The sequence below is a fragment of the Carassius carassius genome, chromosome 27 (assembly GCF_963082965.1).
Source record: "Carassius carassius chromosome 27, fCarCar2.1, whole genome shotgun sequence".
In the NCBI taxonomy this organism is placed as follows: domain Eukaryota; kingdom Metazoa; phylum Chordata; class Actinopteri; order Cypriniformes; family Cyprinidae; genus Carassius; species Carassius carassius.
This window is the reverse complement of record NC_081781.1, coordinates 26,077,799-26,104,461: the sequence shown is the minus strand read 5'-3', so window position 1 is coordinate 26,104,461 and position 26,663 is coordinate 26,077,799. Positions and strand designations below refer to the sequence as shown.

The following is a 26,663-nucleotide window of genomic DNA, read 5'->3' as shown; positions in this document are numbered from 1 at the left end:
ACACGCCAAAAAACCATGGGTTACTACAGTTTTACTATAATAAAACCATGGTTATTTTTCGTAAGGGTAGTCTTTGCTGGGATTGGCCAGAATTTCTGGCGAATGTATCATAGACGAGCAAGTCATTTAGCCTTCATACAATATCACAAGGTTGCATCCTAGTGCCATGGACTATAACATATCAAAGTGATAACCTGTAGAACAAATGGATGTTGTTGTACACACAGCATGGGTCTGCAGACCATTGACACAAAGGTAAGACGTGATAACTTATGTTTATTAAGATTTGCTGGTATTATGGCTAGGTCTTGTGCATTTGCACACAAGGGATCGGCTGTTTTAATTCTTCTCTTGCAATTAATGTTACGTTAGACTTCCTTAGCCACCAACTTAATTAGCTAGTTACGGTTTGCGTTCATACAGCAAGTATTGGGGGAGATGATTGTTGAGTAGTCAGTATCTTGTTTAATTATTGCTTGAATCTATTGCTGAATTCTGGAATAGTTGTGATGATGATGATGATGATGATGATGATGATGAGGAATGGATCAAGTTTTAGTCAAAATGCCTGATGTAGATTGGATGGATGCATGTTGTTGTGAATTGAGAGCAATCAGATCATGGTGTGATAGTCAATAGTGTTACGATAGTGACACTATTGATAGTGTTCATGTGCTACACATATTTTTGCTTTTTCAATCTTGATAAAATTTGTGGTGCTTAAGTTGTGTTGTGTGTAGATATGGTAAATTGTACTGGGAATTAAATCAAATTATTACATGGCTTGGTTGAATTCCACTGTGGAATGAAGTCTGTTATTTCTTGATAATAACACCGTTGCCATGAAAAACAGAGCGTTGCTATGGACGCGGCAGGATTCTAATCATAGAGACGGAACTATTTTCTTTAGCGGAAGCAATACAATCGTGTTTAAATCAATAAACTCTTTTTTTAAATCAATATTTTGTGTCAAATTATTGATTTATTTGGTGGGTAGCCATGTAATAAGTGGGATAATGTAGAGCGAGGCCCGATTTTGGGTTAGATTTTTTCCCCGTTTTCAGTGGTTATAACAAAGCAACATGAAAGAGAAATTTGGTAATCATTGTTTAGGTACATTAAACCACGTCATGGCCATGTCATATTGTCAACTTGGTACTTATATGATGATATGAAGCAGATTAGTGGGTCATATATCATATGTCTAATGCTTTGTACGGCTTTCTTCTTCATAAAACGAGTCGGACATCATCACATTTTTGTATACATTTTTATTTATTTACATTAATAAGATACAGGACGTCTTTCAAAACATGACCTGCGCGAAAGAGAAAAAAAAATGCATCATTGTACCCAGCACTTCTGAAAATGCACTTCTGAATGCGTCTCTGTCCCCACCACATTTCAAACCAAACTGACGCCCATGGTATTGGAGACGTGAACCGTTTAAAATGATTCAGTTCGATTTGGTGAACTGGTTCAAAAAGATCCGGTTACATTGAATGATTTGTTCGTGAACCAGATATCACAAACTGCTGTTTTTAATTCTCTGACAACAGACACGGAAGAAAAGTCAATGATGAATAAAATCGTAGTTTTTGCTATTTTTGGACCAAAATGTATTTTCGATGCTTCAAAAAATTCTAACTGACCCTCTGATGTCACATGGACTACTTTGATGATGTTTTTCTTACCTTTCTGGACATGGACAGTTTACCATACATACGTTTTCAATGGAGGGACTGAGAGCTCTCGGACTTAATCTAAAATATCTTAAACTGTGTTCAGAAGATAAACGGAGGTCTCACGAGTTATTAATGACATAATTTAGATTTTTGGGTGAACTAACCCTTTAAGCTTTAACCCTTTCTCCTATGCCAACTGTATGTGTGTGTGTATGTTAGACTAGTTTAAGTGTTTATGTAGTTAATAAAGTCTTACTTGTATCACACTTGAGGTTGTTCCTTGTTTGCTCATAACTGGAGTCCCTAATCATGCAGATTTTTTCTACATGCTCTGAGTAGTATTGTACAGTAAAAAAGTTATTTTTCTTAACCAGTAAATTAATGTTCTTAGAAAGGACAGACAGTTAACACTGAGATTTCAAATAAATACTTACAGCGGATCTAAATTTTTATAATAAATTATAACTAGTTATAATTAGTTATTCATATTCCCCCTTTAAGCTGATTCAAATCGCTGCACTCTCAATGAGTAATGTTTTTTTTTTTTTTTTTGGCGTAACGTGATATTAACCAATCAGGGTTTCATCTCCCATTCCCTTTAAGAGTCAGTTGCGCTCGTGTCATGACAGATTTGCTATCTACATGGCGGAAATGGCAAGCACAAAGACAGAACGCGTCTCTGAGATGAAATGGAACTGCTTGTGCGTGAGCAAATAGGTAGCCTAAGATACATGCAATCACTATCTATTATGACATGCAGGCATTTTTATATTTATGTAGCCTACATAGTAATATTATTTTGAATTGTAATCCTTTCATTTTTAATATTCGGCATGTTTGTGTGCTGCTGGAGATTTAATAAGTAGCGTGTACGTGTGTTGTTTAAATGCATTAAATGCCTTTTCCCATCCTGCACCTTGTTGTTTAACAAGCAAATGCATGTTTGATCATTTGCGAATGCATTTGCTATTTAAACAATGCAGCGCGGGACTGGAAAGTGAGAACTGGTGCAATATGGGTGCAATCCGGAAGTAGTCTATATATCTCCCATAGTGAAACACTGACTAAAGTCCTTCTCTATCAATTACTCAGTTTGGACATGAGGCCAGCTCTGTGAAGAGTCCTGGTTCCACCTTGGGTTCAATGGAGTTGGAGTTTACTACCCTTACTGTAAATGAAGTTGCTCCTGTTGTAACAGCTGTGTGTAAATTAAGTTCTGACACCCCTTTGTCTCAGATGGTTTTCTGTGTCCCACACTTGCACTTGCTTCCATTCTGCAATTGGTCAACATTGGCTCAGGATGTGATTATCCCAAATAGTCTAGAAACAACCTAGCTGTTGACTTTCTTCTTCTCTATATAAAAAAAAACATTTTGGCAAATGAGCATGATCAAACATATATTGTGGACTGGAAACTAGGTCGGGGCAGACTAAGTTGCCCTGTGATCATGGTAACCAAAATTTCAGAGAAAATTAATCAGTGTCAAAAGTCAGACCAATGAAGATTTTGGTATGGATGTAGCTTAGGATCATGTTAGGATCAACAGCACATAGTTTATATTTGTGGCGGCGTGAGGCCGCAATGATTGGGCAAATCAGTGACACCTGCGACCCTCCGCCGGTCTCGAGTCCCACGTAGGAGATGGAAGGATATAAAACTGGAGCGACGACAGTGAAGGACGAGAGAGGACCAGGCCTGGGCTTTTAGTTGTGTTTTAGTTTTTATTTGAGCGCACCAGTCGTCCGTGAGGGGCTGGTGCGCTGTTTTGTGTTTATTTTGGAGTTATTAAAATGTTATTTGATTGTCCGCCGGTTCCCGCCTCCTTCTTCCGGATGAATACTAAGTTTATCATTACAATATTAATTCATATTATGAATAAAATTAATTAATAAGCGAAAAGTAAATTCTTTTAGACCATGAAATAACACATGGAGGTATAGTGACCAAAAACTTCATATTATTAATTCCAAATTTAACTTAAAATATCTTCTTAACTATTGTGTGGTATGGTTTCAGAAGACTTAGTGCACAAGTCATATGGACTACTTTTATGCCACTGGAGATTGACAGAGTCCATCCAGATAAAGTACACTTTCACAGCATGAGAGTATGATGATAATTTTTATTTTAGGTGAACTATTCATTTAAAGCAACATAGAGATTTTCATTAAGCATATTATTTTCACAAATTGGGAATATGGTATAGTTCTAAAACAAAAGTTGGAAACTTAATAGATGAAGAGACCAAAACCGAAGAATGTGAGTCTGAAAGACCATCATTCCTGAAAAAAAAAAAAAAAGGATTTTGTTTTACAGAGGTCTTGAGGCAATTAAAGTGTGATTCTGGAAACTGCCTGTTTTCTCTTTGAGTGAATGGAGCAGTTCTTTGAAGTGGTAAGTCTAAACAAAATTGTCTGGATTTAATTGTGGCCAAATCAAACAAATATCTCACCTGTTTTTGCTATAGAAAGGAAAATGTTGCCTCTATAATGTGTTTACACAGACTACAGCTTCAACTCTAAATGGCAAAAAAAAAAAAAAAAAAACATAATTAATACTTTCGTCAAGTTGTTGTTTATAAAAGCATAAAAAGAAACTGCTACAGTATATGGTCCAATGTTCACTTTTCAAAAAAGGCCACTAATGGGTGTTTAAACAATGGGCTAATTCACAGCCCAAAGCTGGAACAGGTAGACAGACATCAAGTGGAAAAGACCACCCTGATAAATTAAACAAACTCTATGACAGTGAACAGGCCGTTACTTTACACCGCAATCCTGGTTGGCTCACTTCAACCTCAATCCAAATAATTGCACCACATTACATTGGACACGTGTGCCAACCTCAGTCTTTAAGAAATGCAGTCACTCAATTTGTCTTTCAAGGTGCAAAACCATGAAAGCAAACTAGGGAAATTAGTTCCTTTGAGGGAACACTCTTAGAAGAGATTGAACCTATAGAGTTCAAAAAATAACCTTTAAGTGCAAAAATGGACTTCTAGCTATCAAAAAGTTTCAAAGTTGAACTTAAAGGTTCTATAATGATCCACTGGTTATTTGGCAGTTATTTTAAGAACCTTTGTTGTGGTAAAAGGTTCATATTAGAACTTAGCATATTTAAGGTCCTTTTATGAACCTTTTCTAAGATGTACTGTAAAGACTAGACTGAGTACAGTTAGAACACGATTTGCTTAACTGTTACATTAGTAAATTATTAATTTACACACTCAGTATTAATTTACTCTAATTTAATTTACTCTGTTAATAATTGTGATGTCAGATGCAGTTGTGGCAACATGGTTGATACGTTTCATCTGTATTCATCACCACCTCACATATGTCTAAATTGCACAATAATCTAAGTGAAATTCTTACCCCTAAAAATAAACTTTATGTTCAATAGGCTATCTTGATATTTTACAGGCGTACATCCTTTAAATTTTCCCCATACCACATTCAACCTTCAAATCTCAGATAGCCTACTAATTCAGCTCAGAACAGAAGTGATAAAAGCGAATTATTTTAAATGAATCTGGTTGCAAAACACCTTTTAAACATGATCAGGTTGGGCATATTTTTACATTATTGAGGAACGCCATTATGTTATTCTGTAACCCTTCTTCAAATGTGAACCATATCTATATTTGTTGTGTAAGGTTTCGTCAGCAAGATTATTTTCCTTTTGTAGATGTGTATAGACAGATTGACTGACACTTTCTTGTAAGGCTGAGGTCTCGCTTTATTCACCATACATAACGTTCTCCTATTTCCGTCTTCCGCCCATCCTCCCCTAGACCTCCTACGTCATCTCTTGAAGACAGCCACCAGATAGATAACAAGTAAACATCAATATAATCTACATCCCCCTTCTAAATGATAAGATAGCTAGATAGGTTTAACATGAATAAAAACATTTAAACTAAATAAACAACAACAAAAAAAAGATTTGAACAACTATATATATATTAGCAATATATAGTTAGCCCTTTAGCTTTACCTGTATGAAAGTGAACATGAACAGTGAAACTGGCAAACAGTGTACAACCCACATACCATAACAGGATGCAACATTCTTCCAACCCCCCTTAACGGCCACAAGGAACAGGACTGCTGCAATAATAGAGTTATGAACAGTCTGAGCTTATGTAGTGTAGTCTTTGTATAGGGAGTTGGGCTTTGATACTCTCCCTGAGCGGGTGACAACCACAGGTGGTTCCTGTACCTGTTCTGTCTGTGGCTGGTCGACATTAGGCAGGGGTTCTGGCAGGGGTTCATTGTTGGTGTTAAGTGGGACCTCTGTTGTTGTAGGTGGGGTGTACTGTTCATGTGTATGTAGGGGGTGGCGCCTGTTTCTCACATATGTGGCATCTCCGGCCTGGACCTGGTAGCTGTTTGGCTGTGGTGCTTTTCCTATTACTGTTCCCAGTCTGTCATATCCCCTTTCCGTCTGTAATCTCACTGTCTGCCCTGCTTGCAATGAGGCCAAGGGTCTGGCTGACCTGTCATAGTGTGTCTTTCCCCTTTTTCTGATGCGTGTTAGAGCTGCCTGGACCCGCATTTCTACCTTTGGCACATACATGGCTTTGGTCATGGGAATAAGGGTCTTGGTGCGTCGAGAAAGCAGGCGCTGGGCTGGTGAGGGCAGCCCGTCCCTTGGTATGTTGCGTAGATTGAGCAGTACCGCACATACAAATCCTTCCCATCACGTGTGCATTTTTCTAGAAGGTGTTTGGCTGAGCGTACAGCCCTCTCAGCAAGCCCATTTGATTGAGGGTAATGGGGGCTGCTGGTGACATGACAGAAGTCCCATGTGCAGGCAAATTCTTTGAACTCCCTGCTTGTGAAATATGCTGCGTTGTCAGTCATTAGCTGCTGAGGAGCTCCATGGGTGGCAAAGTGGTGCTTTAGTTTGGTTATAATGGTCGCACTGGTCATGTTTGGGAGCTGGTCTATGTCAAACCAGCCGGAGTATGAGTCAACGAGTACCAGATGTTCTTTCCCGCCCCACTCAAAAACGTCTGCTGCCGTAAGGGCCCATGGTAAGTCTGGTATATCATGCAGTTGAAGGGGCTCCTTCGTTTGGTGTGGTCTGAGGGCATTACAAGGAGCGCACCTGGAGATTTCATGTTCAATGTCCTGGTATATGCTGTGCCAAAACATGGTTTCTCTGGCCCTACGCTTTGTTGCCTCTAGGCCTGGGTGCCCTTGATGCAGCTGTCTGACATAATAGTGTTGCAGTGAGTGGGGAATGAAAAACGTTGACCACGGAGCAGTAGGCCATTATCAACTGTGAGTTCATCCCTTATGGCATAGAATTGCCTGAGGTCATGTGGCAGCTTCTTTGATGAGTCCGGCCAGCCCACGGCAACGACTTCAGATAAGCGCCTGCATAGATAGTCTGCCTGTGTCTCCCGTCTCAGTTCCTCAGTTCTCCTTGAGGAGAGGGCTTCCACTGTCATGACATCATAGTCCTCAGTAGCATCGGCCCAGTCAGTCGAGGGCAGGTGTGCACGTGAGAGTGTGTCTGCTAGGTACAGCTCTTTGCCTCTCTTGTAGACGACATTGATGTTATAACGCTGCAGCATAAGCATCATCCTCTGAAGACGTGCAGATGCTGAGTGTATTGGTTTTTTTAGAATAGTGATGAGGGGCTGATGATCCGTTTCGACGGTCACTGGACGGCCATATATGTAATCATGAAATTTCTGACAAGCATAGACAAGGGCCAGCAGCTCCTTTTCTATCTGAGCGTAGCGTGACTCAGTCTCTGTAAGTGCTCTTGAGGCAAACGCCACTGGTTTGTTGTTCTGGACACAGACAGCACCCAGGCCATGCTGAGAGGCATCTGCAGATAACACCACTGGCTGGTGAGTGTCAAAGTACTGGAGTACAGGAGGACTTGTGAGGAGTTCTTTAAGTCTAGTGAATGCTGCCATGTGGTGCTCCTGCCAGCTCCATTCTGCATCCTGAAGCAGGAGTTGACGCAGGGGTGCTGTGATTTCGCTATAACCCGGGATGAATTTCGATAAATAATTTGTCATGCCCAAAAACCTTTGAACATCATGTTTGTCTGCTGGGGTTGGCATAGAACAGATCGTGCTCTTCTCTTGTGCTGCCCCAAACAAGGATGTCATCAACAAAAATGGCGCATGGCTGTCCTTCAAAGAGCTGCTCCATGCACCTTTGGAAGACTTCACTTCCTGTGGAGATTCCATAGGGCATCCGGAGGTAGGCATATCGGCCCGCCGGGGTCATGAAGGTGGTCAGCTTTGATGACTCCTCACTGAGTGGCACCTGCCAGAAACCACACTTCGCATCAAGGATGCTGAACACCTTGGCTCCTGGCATGTCAGCGATCTCCTGTTCTACTGTTTTCATGGGATGATGTGGTCTGAGGAGGGCTTTGTTGAGGTGTACAGGGTCAATACACAGTCTCACAGCACCATCTTTTTTACGTGCAGCCACCATAGAAGACACCCACTCGGTGGGCTCCTGAACTGGCTTAATGTCTTCCAGTTTAGTCATTCTGTTGAGTTCATTGACTATTTTGTCTTTCATTGCCAATGGCACTCGTCTGGGATCACATATTGTAGGGTGCACAGAGGGGTCTAAGCGCATTTGATACACTACTGGCAGTTTGCCTATAGTGCTGCAGTCAAAAAGGTCTTTATACACTGTGAGCTCAGGGGCCCCCTGCTGGAGAGCATGCACATTCGGGCCAAGTTGCACAAAGCCTAGTTTGATGCTGTCTCTAAGACCCAATAGAGGTTTTACATTACTGTCAACCACATGGAACTGTAGTGTGCCACATGTGAAGTTTACATCAGTGACACCTAAAGTCCTTATGATCTGACCACCATAAGCCACAAGGTTGACAACATGGCTGTGATCAATATGAGCGCCTGGGTCGATGTGCTGGAGAACACCTCTGGACAGTACATTGCACCGAGCTCCAGTGTCAATCTTCACCTTAAGTTGCTTCCCTGTGTTGGAAGTGGACAGGATGGTAAATATCTCTCCTCTATCAGCTGGCACCTCTACACTTTCACAGTAAAAAAAGTCTGCTGGTTCATATGCAATCTGTGCATCAAGCTCACTTATTCTGTGTGTCTGTCCTCCCCTGTGTATGGTGTGGGGTGCTCTGTTTGGCTGAGATGGACCTTGTCCTGGTCTGTTGTAGGTGCGTGTTTTGCTTGTTCTGCACCATTTAGAGAAGTGGTTCCATTTTCCACATGCGTTGCAGCGCTTGTTGAAGGCTGGACAGCTGCTGCGGTCGGGTGAATGCTGGCCACCACAATTCAAACATGTAGAAAATTGCACTGCACAAACTTCGCTGTCCTTCTTTGGTTCTTTTTTTATTTCTTTGTTGCCTTTTTCAGACTTCTCATGTAGCATGCATATTTCGACAGCTGAGTTTAAAGTTAGATTTTTTTCTTTCAGCAGCTGTGTGCAGATATTGTCATTGTGAATGCCACATACTAATCGATCTCTTATCAGTTCGTCATGCAGAGTGCCAAATTCGCATTTTCTGGCTAGTGTTTTTAACGTGACAATGTACGACTGGATTGTTTCATGTGGCTTCTGGTTTGTTGTATTGAATGTATGTCTGTCCATAATTACATTCTTTACAGGCAGACAGATTTCCTCAAACTTCTTTACCAGTACCTCTGAATCCTCCGGATCCTCCGGATCCTCCTCCTCCTCGAAAGTGAAAGTGTCATATTTAACTTGGGCATCGGGACCAGCGAGGTTCAGGAATGTGTACGCTTGCACTTTTTTTGTCGCTGCTGAAAGACCGGCGTTGCTGTAAATGCGCCACTCGCGCTTGAATTTCGTCCAGTTGTCCGCAATATTTTCGTCAAAGACGAGGGGGTCAATTTTACGAAGTCCTTGTGCCATCGTCACCACAGGCACACTTCTGACACCATGTAGATGTGTATAGACAGATTGACTGACACTTTCTTGTAAGGCTGAGGTCTCGCTTTATTCACCATACATAACGTTCTCCTATTTCCGTCTTCCGCCCATCCTCCCCTAGACCTCCTACGTCATCTCTTGAAGACAGCCACCAGATAGATAACAAGTAAACATCAATATAATCTACACCTTTCTTTCTTTCTTTTTTCTTATCTATCTATCTATCTATCTATCTATCTATCTATCTATCTATCTATCTATCTATCTATCTATCTATCTATCTATCTATCTATCTATCTATCTATCTATCTATCTATCTTTCTTTCTTATTAGTAATTGTTTTATTATTATTATTAATAATATTACTATTATTATCATTTTATAGACCCCTTAAAAGTTTGTAATCATTGCAACGTCTCCGGCTGGGCGGGGCTTAGCTGGAGGCAAAAAGAGGCGCGGACGCAATGTTGAGAAGCGTAAGCTAGCACGTTTTAGGAGGGATTTATTAAACATGGATGCAGAAGAAGGTTCGGAACTGTCCAAATATGTAAAGCTACTGACTCTGCGGGACGGTTACAGCTATTTTTGTAAATTAACTCTCGCAGATGGAAGCAGGCTACCTGACCCGTATGCCATACGGCTATATGAATTTACTAATCACTTACAATTCAAAGGATGGCACACACATCTATCGCTGTATGTTTGTTTAACATTTAAACTAGCTAGTGCGCTGAAGGTTGGCGACTTTTCACCAAACAGAAACTTGCTGATTTACTAATAAAACAAAAACACCAGTTCATATGCATAGATTATTTAACCTGATATGAACTGTGCACTGCAAACATGAGCATTATTTATGATCATCTCCATCCAGTCTGTACGCTGTATTGCATTCAACCACAATTGTCTTCTTGATTTCTGTGAAGGAATGTCTGCCGGGACCCGGTAAAACTTTAGTTTTGAAACAAAACTTCTGTTCCTTCTATTCTGGCAGCCAAAAACACAACAAGAAGACATTTTAAAGTCAAAACCTCAAACTTTTAGCGCACCTGCTATGAGTTCTGCCTTATGTTTTGCCTCCAGCTAGAGCGGTGACGTCACCGTGACGTAGGCGATTAAGGGGTTTATTGTTTCGATATTGAGAATAAAAACAATCAAAACATATGCATTTAAACCAGGGCAAAGGTTTCTGGGCTTAATAGGCAAAGCTGCGTAACGCAACGCAAAGCACTGAATCTGTTACGCGCAAGGTCAGAGGCTGCGCAGAAAAACCGTTACAAACATTCAAGCGCAAACAACAGCAGCACTGAGTGGAGCAGCACAAATATCTGAGGTAAGACAACAAAACCTTTCAAACTATAACCTTTTTGAAATGCTATTAAAATAACACCTACGTAATGTCATAACTGTGTGTTACATAATGAATAAATGACGACGTGCCACAGAATTAAGCACACAAGATGTTAATGTGGCCGCAATATTAAGCCAGTTTACTCGTCCAGAGTTAATTATTCTGCATATATCATGGTTACTAAAACACCTCAAGACCGTTTCTCAGATGTTTTATTTCAATATATTTGTAAAGATTTTAGCCTGCTGGTTACAAGAGCACTAGTGTATTGATTATTTACACCAACAGAAGGCGCTGCGAGCTACACTGATTGCTTGGTAATGTACTGCTTGCCACTTCATTCATGAAGAACTGAACGTAGATGACAGCAGGACGCTATTATCATAATTTCTCAAAAGAGGCACGTTGTCCCTATAAAGGTAGTATTTTCGAATTAAAATAATACTGTTTTATGTACTTTATAACTGCCTTTCTAACTCTAACTTTATAAATATAATTGTATGACCACTGTTGTTTTAACAGATACTGAAATTGATGGAGACACTTTAATGAACCCAACTAAGACTACGAAAGCTTAAATATTCCCAAAAATGAAGGATTAAGTTAAATTTATAAGATTACAGGAAAACCTAAATACCGATATGCCAGCAAGACCACAGACACCACGAGTAAGTTACTATTATACACGCGTTTAAAAATATGTGGACACCTTTACTATTATTATTAAATATTATAATTATTTAATGGGATGTACGGAAGAACTTAGTGACTTTGACATTTTCTTATATTTATGCATTTAGTTGTTATTACAAAGCAACTTTATTGCATTCCCTTTTTTTATTTAAATTTAATTTAATTAGGAGTGATGGTCAGGTCAGGTGTCTACATATGTTTAGCCGAACTATATTGTTATCTTTGCAGTTCATTGAGCTGTTTTTACCACACTGTAAAAAATCCAACTCACAAAAAGTTAGACTAATGATTATATTTTAGTTAACTGGACAATTAAATGCAAAAATGTTGGCATAACTAGTGAAAAGACATTGGTTCAACAATCGTTGGACCAACCTAGAATTGATTCTAAATTCAATTTGTAAATTCAAGTTAACAAGCATACAAGTTGGGTTGTAGGTTGGAGCATGCGCACTGTAACGACCATGAAATTGGCGCATGTACAATTAAGCACGCCAACACCGAACAGACAAAGGAGCCTCACCCTAACTATGGTGGATACGGTGAATAAGCTAAAGCCCCAAAAAGTCAGCTTACTCCTTTAACTTGCACTTATATTGCTCGTTTTGTAACATGTTTTGTGTTAACAATTTAAAATGTTAAACATATAACATTTAAAGTATTTAGGACCGGTTGAATGAGATAGCACTTTGGAAGGTTTTTTTTTTTTTTCTGCCTACTCATTTAATTACTTTTTTTAAGAATGACTATGGCTAAAGTTACCAATGCGTGTTGCTGCTTGTTTGAAATAAAACCTGGACCAAAATATCAAGCATGTAGTAGTTTTTTTAAACCTTGTGATGCTGTTTAAAAACACATTTTTAGTCAACTGAACGTACTTTATTAAGTCAAGTGAAAATAAAAGTAAAAGTTGCAATTACATAACAAACGTTTTTTTAACTATAAAAACTTAATCAGCTGAACAAAAGATCTTAAGTTGGGAGACATGTGACCTTACTCAGTGAATTGAGTTAAGTGAACTAATTTGTTTAAAAGTTGAGTAAACTCAAAAAAGCTGTGCAGCAAATTACTTTATAATTTTAAGTTAAGTCAACTTTTCTTTTTTTACAGTGCATACTAACATGCACCTTTCTGCAAACTTTTTTGTAGGACTTGTTGATATTCCACCTGGATATTGCTTGTTTGTAGCAAAAAAAAAAAAAAAAAAAAAGACTTTAGACCAGATACGGGACAAAGCAAACAAGATCAAAAACAATTCAAGGTCTGTTTGATTAAATGCGAATATACATGGTAATTTTCATGCATTAAGTTTATAATTTTAGAGAATGATGAGGTTAATAATGTTTCTCTATTTTCAGGTATGCAACAGGTGAACAAAACAAGTTGTCTTCAGCCCTTGTTACCAAATACCAGTTCTTGAGAGAAAAGACTGGCAAGGATGTGCTTAAAAACAAATAAAAAAAAGAAAGATCACCTTTGATTAATGTTGAAGAAAAAATTACATTTGTTGCAGGTTCAGCAAAGTAAGAAAACAGATTAATTTTACCAGGAGTCCAAAAAATTATCGCAATCATTGTAGAGGTAGGTTTGCTAAAAATTAAGTGACATTTCAATACTTACATTTCTATTATCCTGTGAGAATGTTTGATGTATATGTTTATTTATCTATTTTGCAGATGGAGGAACTATCTGGTCAAGATTTTTATCAAAAGAGGCCAAGGTCAGTTGCGGTAAGAGTAACAGACAGAGTCTGGAGTCAGTGGTTGCTGCTGTCCTGCTGTTTCCACTTCTATTAAAGCAGAGTCAGAGATCTCTTTATGTCATCAGTGAGGTGAGTGTATTTGTATCCATAATATCTAAATCTATAATTTGTTCTTTTTCAACCCCTTCTCTTGGTTATGGTTGCTTCTAAACATTTGTTTTTAGAATGGGATTATTCTATAGTTTGTGTCCATGCATAATTTAGTTTTTCATGACCACTTGCCACCCTCTAACTACTAAATATTGTTATAGTATAACATAACATTATTTTCTCCTTGTTTAGGAACCAGATACACCCAACCCTGTGCTGTTTATTAAGGGACATGCCTTGGATGCAGAGTCTCTTTAAGAAATAATGATGGAACTGGAGGAGGAGGTCTGTGAAGTAGACGATGTGAACACAGTGTCACGCTGGTAAATGAAAGATCCAAATGCAGAGATAACAGGAATAACAGTCTTTAATGAAAAAATATATAACAAAGGCAGTCCGTCCTTTCAGCACACAGAACTGGTAAATAGAAACTTGAACAAACGGAAAGACTCCTGTCTCGATGAGTAACAGAACAGGACTCCCTTGTAGCAGACTCGAAGCTCAGGAGTAGATAACTCAGGCAGGGTGAGAGAACCACATTGGTCTACAATCAGCAGCAACAGCAGCAGAATACAGCAAAAACTTAGGGGCTAGACTGTTCCAGGCAGACAAGACAAGAATAGGTGAGTACCTCTCAATACAGACAGGATGTAACTGCTGACAAAACGCATGACATGTAACAATAATCCAACCAAGAATCTACCCGAGCAAACACCAGATAAAGGGTGAACACTTAGGGCAAAGTAGAAACAGGTGTCATAGCAAATCAGCGCGAGCGCTGATTGCAATGACAAACAGGTGCATGAAGAGAGAGAGGTCAGCGGGACAGACAAAGAGTAATATAATAAGCTAATAAGGTGTGTGTGTGTGTGTGTGTGTGTGTGTAAATGAGTGAGAGCGTGCGAGAGCGAAAACGGAAGAAAAACCTGACTCATGACAGTACCCCTCCCTCAACGAGCGCCACTAGGCGCTCGAGGAAGGAGCCTGACGGGACCGGTAGAAGTCGTCAATCAGCGAGCGGTCCAGGACATCCCGGGCTGGAATCCACCGCCTCTCCTCAGGACCATACCCCTCCCAGTCCACCAAAAACTGGTGACCACGCCCCCGGGGACGAACGTCGAGTAGCCTTCGAACTCTGTAAATGGAGGCCCCCTCGTCAATAGGAGGAGGGGGAACGGAGGGACGTGCGGGCGCACGAATAACGGGTTTAATGCAAGACACGTGAAAAACCGGATGAACACGGCGCATCTGACCAGACAGTCTTAGCTTTACAGCGACTGGACTGATGACCTTAACAATAGAAAAGGGTCCAATAAAACGAGGCATGAGCTTGCGAGACGTCTCCTGAATAGGCAAATTGCGGGTGGATAACCACACCCTCTGACCGCAAAAATATCTGGGAGATCTCACCCTGCGGCGATTAGCGGCACGACGAGTACGTTCCCTAGTCTGACATAAGGCAGATCTCACCCTCCTCCAGGTACGCTTACATCTCTGAATAAAAGCCTCGACGGACGGAACCGAGGCCTGAGACTCCTGGGCGGAGAAAACAGGCGGTTGGAAGCCAAGGCAACCCTCAAACGGGGATAACCCAGTGGCGGACGATGGGAGAGAATTATGAGCATATTCGGCCCATGGTAACTGCTCGCACCAAGACGCGGGATTCTGAGAGGTAAGACTACGCAGCATGCGACCAAGAATCTGATTGGTCCTCTCGGCTTGCCCATTGGTCTGTGGATGGAATCCTGACGACAGACTGGGGGAAGCCCCTATCTGGCGACAGAACTCCCTCCAGAACAGAGAAGTAAATTGCGGACCTCTGTCAGACACAATGTCCGAAGGAAGACCATGGATCTTGAAAACGTGATCCACCATAATCTGTGCGGTCTCCTGAGCCGACGGTAATTTAGGGAGCGGAATAAAATGCGCAGCCTTAGAAAAACGGTCCACGACGGTGAGAATGACCGTATTGCCAGACGAAGGGGGAAGCCCGGTAACAAAATCCAACGCAATATGCGACCAGGGACGCGAAGGAACGGGAAGAGGTCTGAGAAGACCCGCCGGAGGATTATTACTAGACTTAGTCTGAGCGCAGATAGAACAAGAAGCAACAAAACGACGAATATCGCGCTCACGAGTGGGCCACCAAAATCTCTGGCGGATGGCCGCTAAAGTACCTCTAACTCCGGGATGCGCGACTAATTTAGAAGAATGACCCCAGCGAAGAACCGTCGAACGAGCAGCCTCGGGTACAAACAAAGTTCCCTCAGGAGCGCGGGGCGGTCTTGCAGTGTGAGAAAGAGCACGCCTGACCGCTTGTTCCACTCCCCAGACGGCTGCCCCGACCACACAGTGCTGAGGTAAAATCCTCTCATCGGTCGAGGCACCCTCTGATGAGTCAAACTGCCGAGAAAGGGCGTCAGGCTTGAGGTTCTTAGAACCGGGTCTAAATGAAATGGAAAAATCAAAGCGATCAAAAAATAATGCCCAGCGGGCCTGACGAGCGTTAAGACGTTTAGCAGAGCGAATGTACTCCAGGTTGCGGTGATCCGTCCAAACAATGAATGGTACACTGGCTCCCTCAAGCCAGTGTCGCCACTCACCTAGCGCCAGACGGATAGCCAAGAGTTCTCGATTACCCACGTCATAGTTGCGCTCCGCGGGCGAAAGACGGTGGGAGTAAAATGCGCAAGGATGAACCTTGTCATCCTGGGAGGAGCGTTGCGACAAGACAGCTCCTATCCCAACTTCGGAGGCATCGACCTCAACAATAAACTGACGTTCTGGATCAGGAGTGATCAGGATGGGCGCAGACGTAAAAAGCATCTTAAGACGGTCAAACGCATCCTGAGCAGTCTCAGACCAAGCAAATTTGGACTTGGACGAAGTGAGAGCGGTAAGAGGGGCGGCAACCTGGCTAAAGTTACGAATAAAGCGCCGGTAAAAATTCGCAAATCCCAGAAATCGCTGGAGTGCGACTCGAGAATCGGGAACAGCCCAATCAAGAACTGCTCGAACCTTGTCAGGGTCCATACTAATCCCCTCCGCTGAAACGACCGAACCGAGAAAAGTAACCGATTGGGCATGAAAAACGCATTTCTCAGCCTTGACGAATAGGCGATTCTCTAATAAGCGCTGCAGGACACGGCGAACGTGTTGAACATGTACCTGGAGAGAGGGTGAAAAAATTAAGATGTCATCCAAGTAAACGAACACGAAAACGTTAAGCATGTCTCTTAAGACATCGTTTACTAATGCTTGAAATACAGCGGGAGCGTTGACCAAACCGAAAGGTAGAACCCGGTACTCAAAGTGACCGACAGGAGTGTTGAACGCGGTCTTCCACTCGTCTCCCTCCTTGATACGCACTAAATGGTAGGCGTTGCGCAAGTCTAATTTTGTAAAAACCCTTGCGCCCTGTAGGATCTCAAAAGCCGACGACATAAGAGGCAAAGGATAACGGTTCTTGACTGTTATGTCGTTCAGCCCTCGATAATCGATACAAGGACGCAAAGAACCATCCTTCTTCTTTACAAAGAAAAACCCAGCGCCGGCGGGAGACGAAGAAGGAGTAATGATCCCCGCATCGAGAGATTCTGTAAGATATCCTTCCAGAGCCTCTCGTTCGGGCGCCGAAAGAGAGTACAGTCTACCGCGAGGGGGCGTGGTGCCAGGAAGGAGCTCGATAGAGCAGTCATACGGACGGTGAGGCGGTAAGGATACCGCCCGGGAACGACTGAAAACCGCCCGCAGATCATGGTACTCCTCCGGGACACCAGACAAATCATCAGGCTCCTCCTGGAAAAGAGGAACAGAAGACACGGGAGAAACAGCGGAAACCAGACAATTTACATGACAAGCTAAACTCCATGAATGAATAGACCCCTTAACCCAATCAATGTGAGGATTATGTTGGATAAGCCAGGGATGTCCTAAAACAATGGGGGTAAAGGGAGACTGAAAAACATAAAATGAGACTGTCTCATGATGATTGCCGGAAACAGTGAGACTAACCGGACTGGTGACACGACGAACAGAAGAAAGCTCTCTGCCATCCAGGGCAAAGACAGTGGCGACATCAGTCAAATCAACTAAGGGAATCTTGTTCTCACGAGCCCACATCTCATCGATAAAATTGCCCTCCGCACCCGAGTCGACGAGGGCAAGACCGGTAACAGAAAAACCAGCCCAACGGAGAACAGCGGATATAGTGGTTCGAGACCTTGGTGATGAGGAGATGACAGAAGCGCTCACCAGTACTCCTCCGTCTACTGGCGAGCTTTGGCTTTTAAACTGCAGGATGAAGCGAAATGGCCCGCCGTACCACAGTAAAGGCAGAGACGGTTAATAATTCGCCGCTGTCTTTCCTCCGGGGAGATGCGTACGGCCCCCAGCTGCATGGGTACAGCATCAGGTTGGTTCTGAACAGAAGCAGTAGCAGAAGGAAAGTTATCACAGGATGTGAAAAGTGGAGAACGAACTCGACGCCTCTGCTCGAAACACTTGTCAAGGCGGATGGCCAGGTCGATAAGTTGATCGAGCTGAGTTGGCGACCCCCGCGCGTAGATCTCCTCCTTAAGGTCTACATTCAACCCTTCAAGAAAGCGAGCAGTTAGTGCAGGATCATTCCACTCACTTGTAGTAGCCAGAGTCCGGAACTCTATCGCGAAATCTGCAACAGATCTTCTGCCTTGACGTAGCACAGCAAGTAGACGTGATGCCTCGCTGCCGAAGACGGATCTATCAAAGACCTTGATCATCTCATCCTTGAAAAGAGTGTACTTGCTGCAGCATGCAGATTGCGCCTCCCAAACTGACGTACCCCACTCGCGTGCTCGTCCCGTGAGGAGAGAGAGAACATAAGCGATGCGGGCCCGATCCTCTGCATACGTCTGGGGCTGAAGGGAAAAGACAACTTCACATTGGATGAGAAAAGCTCTGCACTCCGTAGGCTCACCCGCATAACAGGAGGGATTGTTGACTCGTGGCTCAGAGGGCAGCTGACGATTGTGAGACATGGCAGATTCCTGATGCAGGTGAAGTAAACGGGCAGATAGATCAGCCACCTGAGCTGAAAGACTCTTAACAGCCTGATGAGCGGCGGCCAACTCCTGCTCATGTTTGCCAAGCATAGCTCCCTGGATCTCGATCGCCGACCGGACAGGCCTCTCGTCTGCTGGATCCATGTTGGTTGGATTATTCTGTCACGCTGGTAAATGAAAGATCCAAATGCAGAGATAACAGGAATAACAGTCTTTAATGAAAAAATATATAACAAAGGCAGTCCGTCCTTTCAGCACACAGAACTGGTAAATAGAAACTTGAACAAACGGAAAGACTCCTGTCTCGATGAGTAACAGAACAGGACTCCCTTGTAGCAGACTCGAAGCTCAGGAGTAGATAACTCAGGCAGGGTGAGAGAACCACATTGGTCTACAATCAGCAGCAACAGCAGCAGAATACAGCAAAAACTTAGGGGCTAGACTGTTCCAGGCAGACAAGACAAGAATAGGTGAGTACCTCTCAATACAGACAGGATGTAACTGCTGACAAAACGCATGACATGTAACAATAATCCAACCAAGAATCTACCCGAGCAAACACCAGATAAAGGGTGAACACTTAGGGCAAAGTAGAAACAGGTGTCATAGCAAATCAGCGCGAGCGCTGATTGCAATGACAAACAGGTGCATGAAGAGAGAGAGGTCAGCGGGACAGACAAAGAGTAATATAATAAGCTAATAAGGTGTGTGTGTGTGTGTGTGTGTGTGTGTAAATGAGTGAGAGCGTGCGAGAGCGAAAACGGAAGAAAAACCTGACTCATGACACACAGCTTTATACTTCAACTTCAACACTGAATATGCTTTAAAGTTGAGAGACACCCTGACATTTACTGAAAACTGTATAATGTATCATAAAGCCAAAACCAATATGCCACCCACAATGGCCAATTGTTATTATTTTTTTATTAAATTAATGTATATGTATATAAATGCATGATATTTATTGTTGTTTGTGTACAGTATGTGTTTGTTAGTTTGTTTGTAATACATATTTATGGATGATTGTTGTTTATTTATTTGTGTTTGTTGGTTTGTTTGTAATGCATATTTATGGATGATTGTTGTTTATTTATTTGTGTTTGTTGTTTTGTTTGTAATGCATATTTATGGATGAATGTTGTTTATTTACTTGTGTTTGTTGGTTTGTAATGCATATTTATGTATTAAACAGTGTATGGACAATCATGGTGTTCTGACATTATAGTGAAATTGGATTAATAATGTATAATAACAACAACAACAATGTTATTGCTAGCTAGAAAAGGGTTCATAAAGGAACTGATGAGGTTCATTAATGCACCTTTAAGTGAAGGTTTCAATTAGAACCTTTTCAAAAAGGTTCAAAAATGAACCTTTAAGGTTCCCCCACAATTGCAATCTCCAGGAACCTCAAAAGGTTCATTTTTGAACCTTTTCTTCTAAGAGTGTGTTGCAAAAAGGTAAAAAACAACAACAAAAAAACTACAACAACAACAACACAGAAACTGAAAGTGCGATTAGTAGTATCAAACACATTAATATCAAACAACATATCAATCTATCCTTGAAAACCAAAAATGTATCTTGTCTCAAACATTACAGGCTTATGTTCTCATTTGATAGTCTCAGTTCAGTAATAGCAATAATATTTTTTGTATAGTTGTCTTTTATGCCCCAGCTGTATAGTAGCAAAGGAATCGAACTTCCATCAGGAATTGCTGGTCCCATCTGGTCTATTTTTGGCTGCAGTGTATTCAAAGTTATATATATATATCTGTCCACCTTTCAAGCAAGCACTCTGAGGAGGAAGGAATGTTGCGCTCCAAAGTGGGGCGGGAGCCTCAATTGGCGCACTGATTTGGCTGTAATTTCATGTGATGGTGCCTGACGAGGCGAGACGGAGGAAAAATAGATAATGTGATCAAGACTGGACAGACTAGCCATGGAGGAATGTTCCTGGATGGCTAAACAAACCCACGGAGTGTGTGGATTAGAGCATGGCATGAGGCACTAGTCAACAGAACTGAAGAAGTTAAAGGTGAAGTGTCTCAATTCTGTGTGTTTTCAGGGACATATTTCTGATACCCCACTATGGAACTCAAATTTATTAGCAAAAATGCCTGATCAAAGTATGTTAAAAAACACCAAAATTATCATAATTTAGGTTTAATCCAACACTGAAGACAACACTGCTTTTTAGTAAACAACAATTCTTTGTACAGCAATATATAGAAAAGTCAAATTTAGAACCTTTAGATATTAAAAGATAGTTTGAGTATTATTAGTACAACTAAGTACATCTAATGAGTGTTCTAAATAAATAACTTTGGCAGGATGGTGCCGATTTACTGAGCTGAGGATAAGAGGTTTAGATATATCTACTTATCTACTGTAATGTTAACCTACATCAAAAACCTAAGTGTAATGTCACATTTATAAGTTTTATAAATGCTATAATTGCAAATTGTTCATGTATGTTATATATGCTTACTGTACCAGTTAATAAATTGTTCACTATTGTTTTTGGTTAAATGAGAAATAACATTCTGTGATAATAATCTGTGGTTCTCACTTAAATTAATTAGATTTGTGAATGTTCAGATAATTCTCTTAACTGCCAAAATGTCCATAAAATCATAACACAAGCACACAAACATGAAACAATACAAATAAATAAATAAATAAAGAAAGAAAGAAAGAAAGAAAGAAAGAAAGAAAGGAAAAAAATAAGAAAAGAATGAATACTTACAAAAATTCTGTCATTGGGGGAAACGTTGGAATAACATCTAAGTTCATACATGAGACAACGAATGCTTTCCATTGGGAACACTCGCAATTTCGAGGACATGAATTCGTATATCCGATCACACACACAACTGACAGTAACATCAACAGTACATTTGTCGCCATGATATAAAGAATAAATGTATTTTCTTCTGCTGGAAAACTGCAGTCTCTTCACTCGGTTTTGGACCATTAAACAGTGACACAAACACTGACAAGCACTTTAAAAGCTCAGCTTGATTGAGTTTAAGAGTCAGTGAGAGTGAGAGAGTCTGTGAGTGAGGCGGACGCCTGATGCGCCCTTGCGGTTTCTATGGGAACTGAATAGTTGTAAGCATACTCTCGTTTACTAATAATTCCGTGGATTAGGTTTATCACGATATGCAGACGAGCGGTTCCAATATATATATGTATATAGCTAGCCTATGATGGACAGTTCGGAGGGTTTCGGCTCGGTAAGCGATAAAAGAGCTTAAAGTGTGTAATACAATGTTCTCAGTGCTAGCCCAAACAACGTAACAGCCCCCAAAGAAGAAAAACACATAGGCCGGACTAGCTCGTTCGTTGCAGTAGGCCTATTGGAGGGCTGGACATGATTAAATATCAATATGTCAATACAATTTTTTTTTCATAGATTTTTTTCTTCTTCTTCTTTTTCCAACAGTGATATGATTTCTCGATACTGAAAAAAAGCTTGGTTAAATACAGCCCAGCGCTGGGTAAAATATGGACAAATCCAGCAAATGGGTTGTTTTGACAACGGTTGGGTTACTGCCCAAAAGGTTGGGCTAAACATTTAACCCAATGTTGGTTGAACACACACACACACACACACACACACACACACACACACACACACACACACACACACACACACTCACACACACACACACACACACACACACACACACACACACACACACACTATAGAGAAAGGGATAGAGAAAGAGAGATAGAGGGAAAGAGAGAGAAACCCAAAAATATTTATTAAATTCTAAAAATTATTTCCCACCTGTTGGAATCATTCCTGCATTACTGTTTTTTTTGTTATATAACAAAACATAATATATAAGTTCTAATACGTAACAGGTGCAGCGCGAGTGTCAAAACTACAACTCCCATGATTCATAGCGTTTGTTGTTTTCCTGTTAGGCGGCCAGTTTAAGTTGCCATAGCAGAGGATGGCGGTGCCTTACGTTGATCACACAAGATAACCGTCAAACTGCTGGCCACACGGGTAGGGGCAGGTTTATGTACGTTTTTTTGTAGTTTTGCATTTTTGTGATCTGGCAATATATTATACATACGGACATTACTTTTTAACAAAGAAAATATGGAAGCACGAAGCTAACTAGCTTGATACTTTACCGTAACCTGTGCCAAGTCGAGTGTTCACATATTTGTTTACATAAAATTGACGATTCCATCAACTAGGCCAGTGATAATCGGTCTTAAACATTAATTAAGCGGAATATTTTCTCGCCTGCTGTAATTACACACGTCTATCAGTTAACTTAGGCAAACATATAAATTAATGCTAGTGTCAGGGCTGGTGAAGTTGGTTTCTGATTTCAGATTATTGCTGTTAACTATTTTCATCCTTTGGCTCTTGTAAGCATGGGCTCCTCCAGTGAATCTGACACCTATGACAGACCCACGGGGCATCGATCGCGGGTCAGAAAGCGCCGAACGAGGCCTGAAAGCGGGTTTCCCAGGGACACTCATGTATCGGACATATCTGACAAAATTGACACTTTAGCAAACACTCTAAAAGTAAGCTGTTTTTATTCATTGCACGTGAACACCTGTTCGGACGATTTGTGTTACCCTGTCAGATTTTGCTACCTCCCATTAAAACAGATGGTAGCATTAATTCGATAGCGAAAATTGATACCTATCAGATTTAGCTCCAGTATGATATTAATAACGTGTGAGGCTTTATTAACATGTACACCTAGCCCAACCCTAAACATACCCTCACAGTAGGATAAATACAGGGTTGGTAGTATAATCTGATAGGTAGCCTTATTTGTCAGAACACAGGCTCTGCTGTGTAGAACAGGGATTGCTAGGATCTTTTTACATGCAAGCTTGTGTTTTGTGCAGGACACAAGCCGAAATCTAAACAAAGTAGATCGGATGTTGGGACAGTATAAGGAACACACAGATGACCAAGCTGAAGCCATGGCAACAGTGAGTATTGATGCACAAAATGGTAAGGGATTGTCTCTGATCTCAGATAAGGGTGTTGTGTTGAGACCATGCCCTGTGATCTAGCTCAGGGAGAACTTGGAGGAGTCCATCCAGCATCTGCAGGCGCAGCAGCTGAAGAGTTCACCTGGTGGTCGGAGCACCTCATTCTCCACACTGCACACCAGTGACCTGGAAGATGGCAGTGCCAGAGGTACTAAACAAGCTATAGATTGCTTGATTGAATTAGTGGAAGTTTGTCAATACATTAATTATTTTTACAAGTTATTATTTGTAATAATGCTAATAAATTATATATAGTATATTCTTTACACTTCCCACTCAAAAGTACTAGTTTAAACTATATATATAACCAGAATATACTGTTACACTGTTGAAATACTGTATACCACAATGCACTGTTATCTCCTTCTAGATTTATTTTTATTTCAATGTACAAGATAAGACATTTTACATAAAATTGCATTTAACTTTCTTCTTTTACGAGAGAATTGCTGTGTCTCGTTCCGACGGCTGTGGCTTCCTGAATTCGCATTTGTCAACCATTTACATTGTTGCAGCTGCCTCATTTCAGAAAAGTGACCACTACATTCCATAGTAAGAAAGAAATTACAATAATTTACAGAATAACAGTAAATTTGTTAATAGTTACTTTTCTGAAATAAGACATCTGTGTAAGTTTTGACTGCCCTGACTGAACCATGGAATGAGAAAATTTGAGCTGCATTAAGCTGGATGATGGCACTGTTGTCTTCTGTAGAGCTTCTTTACAGCTGAAATGCCTCTTGCGATGTTGACACTGATGTTGAACTAGGGCCAGTTGCATAAACTTAGTCACAATGTTAAGACTGTGTCTTAAGAACTAGTTTGGCCAATTAGCAATTGGCAAGGGGAAATCAGTCTTACGTTTCCAATACAAGTAAGTAAAAAACTACCTTTTCATAACTTAATTAAAAAAGTTATGACCAGTGTTACAGAGAGAAAAAAAATAGGTGACTTACTTTTTAAGACTAGTCTAAATGCAGCTGGTCCCTGAATAGAATCAGTATTGAATCAAGCTGAATGACAAAACTGCTACATTTTCTGAATTGAATTTTTTTCAGATTGATGAACTTCAGTTACTGATCTGAAATAAACCAACACTGCACTGACTTGAGCTAAATAATGGCACTATTGTCTTTTAGAGATACATTACTGCAGAATCTCTATAGTTGATTTTCCAAAATGGGTTCTGATTATCTTTTTAAAGTTGCATTGACACAGTATTTTATTTTAAGTGCTATAGAAATAAAGGTGGCTTGACTTGTCTTGACATGACCTATGTGGCCAACCAATGCAACAAATCCAGTCTGGAGGGTGCAGCCTTTAAAATGAGACACATACAATATCTGTAAGCAGTACGTAAGTTCTAGATCTCTTGTCTCTTGCCCTGTAGATAGGAGGCACTACCTCCCCACGTCCCCACTAAGAGATTATGGCAGTGGAGGCACAGGTAGCAGAAGACGGTCTAGATCTGTCGCTGTGCGTTTCACAGACTCCGCTCAAGCTGAAGTGCAGGTATGACTGTTCATCCAGAGACCCGGATTTGTCTGAATTGCAGGATAGGGTTTGTGTTGCACTATATATCCAGCAAGGTGGCATGGTATTCAACAACATTGTTTAATGTATTTTATTGTTTAGTCATGCTTATTTAAAAAAAAAAAAAGCCATATAAATACTGACTCAAACTTTCTAATTTAGTTTAATCATATATATTATTTAATTACACACATACATACATACATACATACATACATACATATATATATATATATATATATATATATATATATATATATATATATATATATATATATATATATATATATATATATATAAATAAATTCCATATAATTTTTGATGGATGCAACAAAAGATAAGACTATTCATAAAAAAAGAAAAGAAAAAGGTTCTTTTGGTTGTAGAATTTTATTATTGTGATTTTAACCATGGCTTCTTGGGGCTTATTGCATTGTAACATGTGATGGGCAATGTTGTAATATGACCATACGACAGCTTAAAATGTTATCTGATCTAATGAAAAAATATACAAGATAAACAGGTTTCCTTTTCAAATCAAATAATAATAATTATTTTTTTTAGAATAATAATAAATAATCTAATTTTGCAGTTTGACAACGAACACATTGCAACCATGCTTGAGACCTGGAGCCCGTTTCACTAAGGAGGTTCAACCAACTCTGAGTTAAAACTTGGAACTTTGAAAAGTTGACTTACCCTGAGATGGGAAACTCTTTGAGTTTTCGGTTGCAGAACAGCTGGAATGAGTTGGTTTAATCAACTCTACATTGACTGACTATGAGTTAAGCACGTGCACCACAACTATAAAAAGCCATTATCTATGGAGTGCTGATATTACGATTCAACAGCTCCCGCCAAAAAGCCATTGGCATACTTCAGACTCGATACAAATGTAATTCTTCTCAGTGATATAATTTCACAGGAGAAAACTGGCAGAACGTTAGATTAATGAACTAATAGTTAATCATTTTATGGTATCTCATGGTATAATATTAACAATAATATTTTAAGTGCATTTTTCTTATTTTACAAATGATCTGCCAATAGAGTAAGAAAAATATGGCAGTGGCTATTTACACTAAATGGAGTTAACATACTTTCTTAGCAATAGATCCTATTTACAGTAGGCTAAGTGCAAATAGCTCTACAGGTAGATGCTGTTTACAAAAAAATTGTGATATATTCTATTTACCATGTAAAAGTAGCAGCTCTTTGCAATAGGTTAAGTGTAAATAATAATTAGAATTTATTTACACTGGCAGATACATACTAGGCATATTTGCACCTCAGTATTGTTGTACATTAACCGGATGCAATAATAACCGATTGTAAATGATTATATTTATTAAAATTATAAATACTATTATCATTATTAAACACTTGTTAGGTACTGAACTTCCACTTTTAGATCATTTTCTTCATAAAAAAAAAAGAAAAAGAAAAGTCTAATGTGATGTGGAAAGGTGAGAAGAACGAGCTCTGCAAAAGCTGGACTCGAACCCCGCCAGTCACGTTACAAACTAGTTTTCCGTGCCCAACGTGTTACT

General features: G+C 40.4%; 2 protein-coding genes and 1 long non-coding RNA gene across 4 annotated transcripts in view; 2 read left to right on the top strand and 1 right to left on the bottom strand.

The window, feature by feature from the left end:
* tshr (thyroid stimulating hormone receptor) overlaps positions 1 to 21,625 on the bottom strand; it is a 97,919-nt gene extending 76,294 nt beyond the window's left edge. Inside the window, exon 1 of the mRNA XM_059513273.1 lies at positions 21,290 to 21,625. Coding sequence (XP_059369256.1) covers positions 21,290 to 21,450 — 161 coding nt within the window. The 5' untranslated portion in view covers positions 21,451 to 21,625. The remainder of the gene's footprint in view (positions 1 to 21,289) is intronic.
* Positions 12,818 to 13,405, top strand: LOC132107339 (uncharacterized). The gene is made up of 3 exons (XR_009424280.1): positions 12,818 to 12,907; positions 13,160 to 13,227; positions 13,323 to 13,405. It is a non-coding gene; the product is annotated as an uncharacterized LOC132107339 (long non-coding RNA).
* An 802-nt stretch (positions 21,626 to 22,427) lies between the features above and the next one.
* LOC132107083 (centrosomal protein of 128 kDa-like) overlaps positions 22,428 to 26,663 on the top strand; it is a 143,179-nt gene continuing 138,943 nt past the window's right edge. For both annotated transcript variants that reach the window (XM_059513272.1, XM_059513271.1), the window contains exons 1-5: positions 22,428 to 22,561; positions 22,941 to 23,097; positions 23,431 to 23,517; positions 23,602 to 23,728; positions 24,971 to 25,092. In XM_059513272.1, the coding sequence (XP_059369255.1) occupies positions 22,942 to 23,097; positions 23,431 to 23,517; positions 23,602 to 23,728; positions 24,971 to 25,092 (492 nt within the window). In that variant the 5' untranslated portion in view covers positions 22,428 to 22,561; position 22,941. The remainder of the gene's footprint in view (positions 22,562 to 22,940; positions 23,098 to 23,430; positions 23,518 to 23,601; positions 23,729 to 24,970; positions 25,093 to 26,663) is intronic.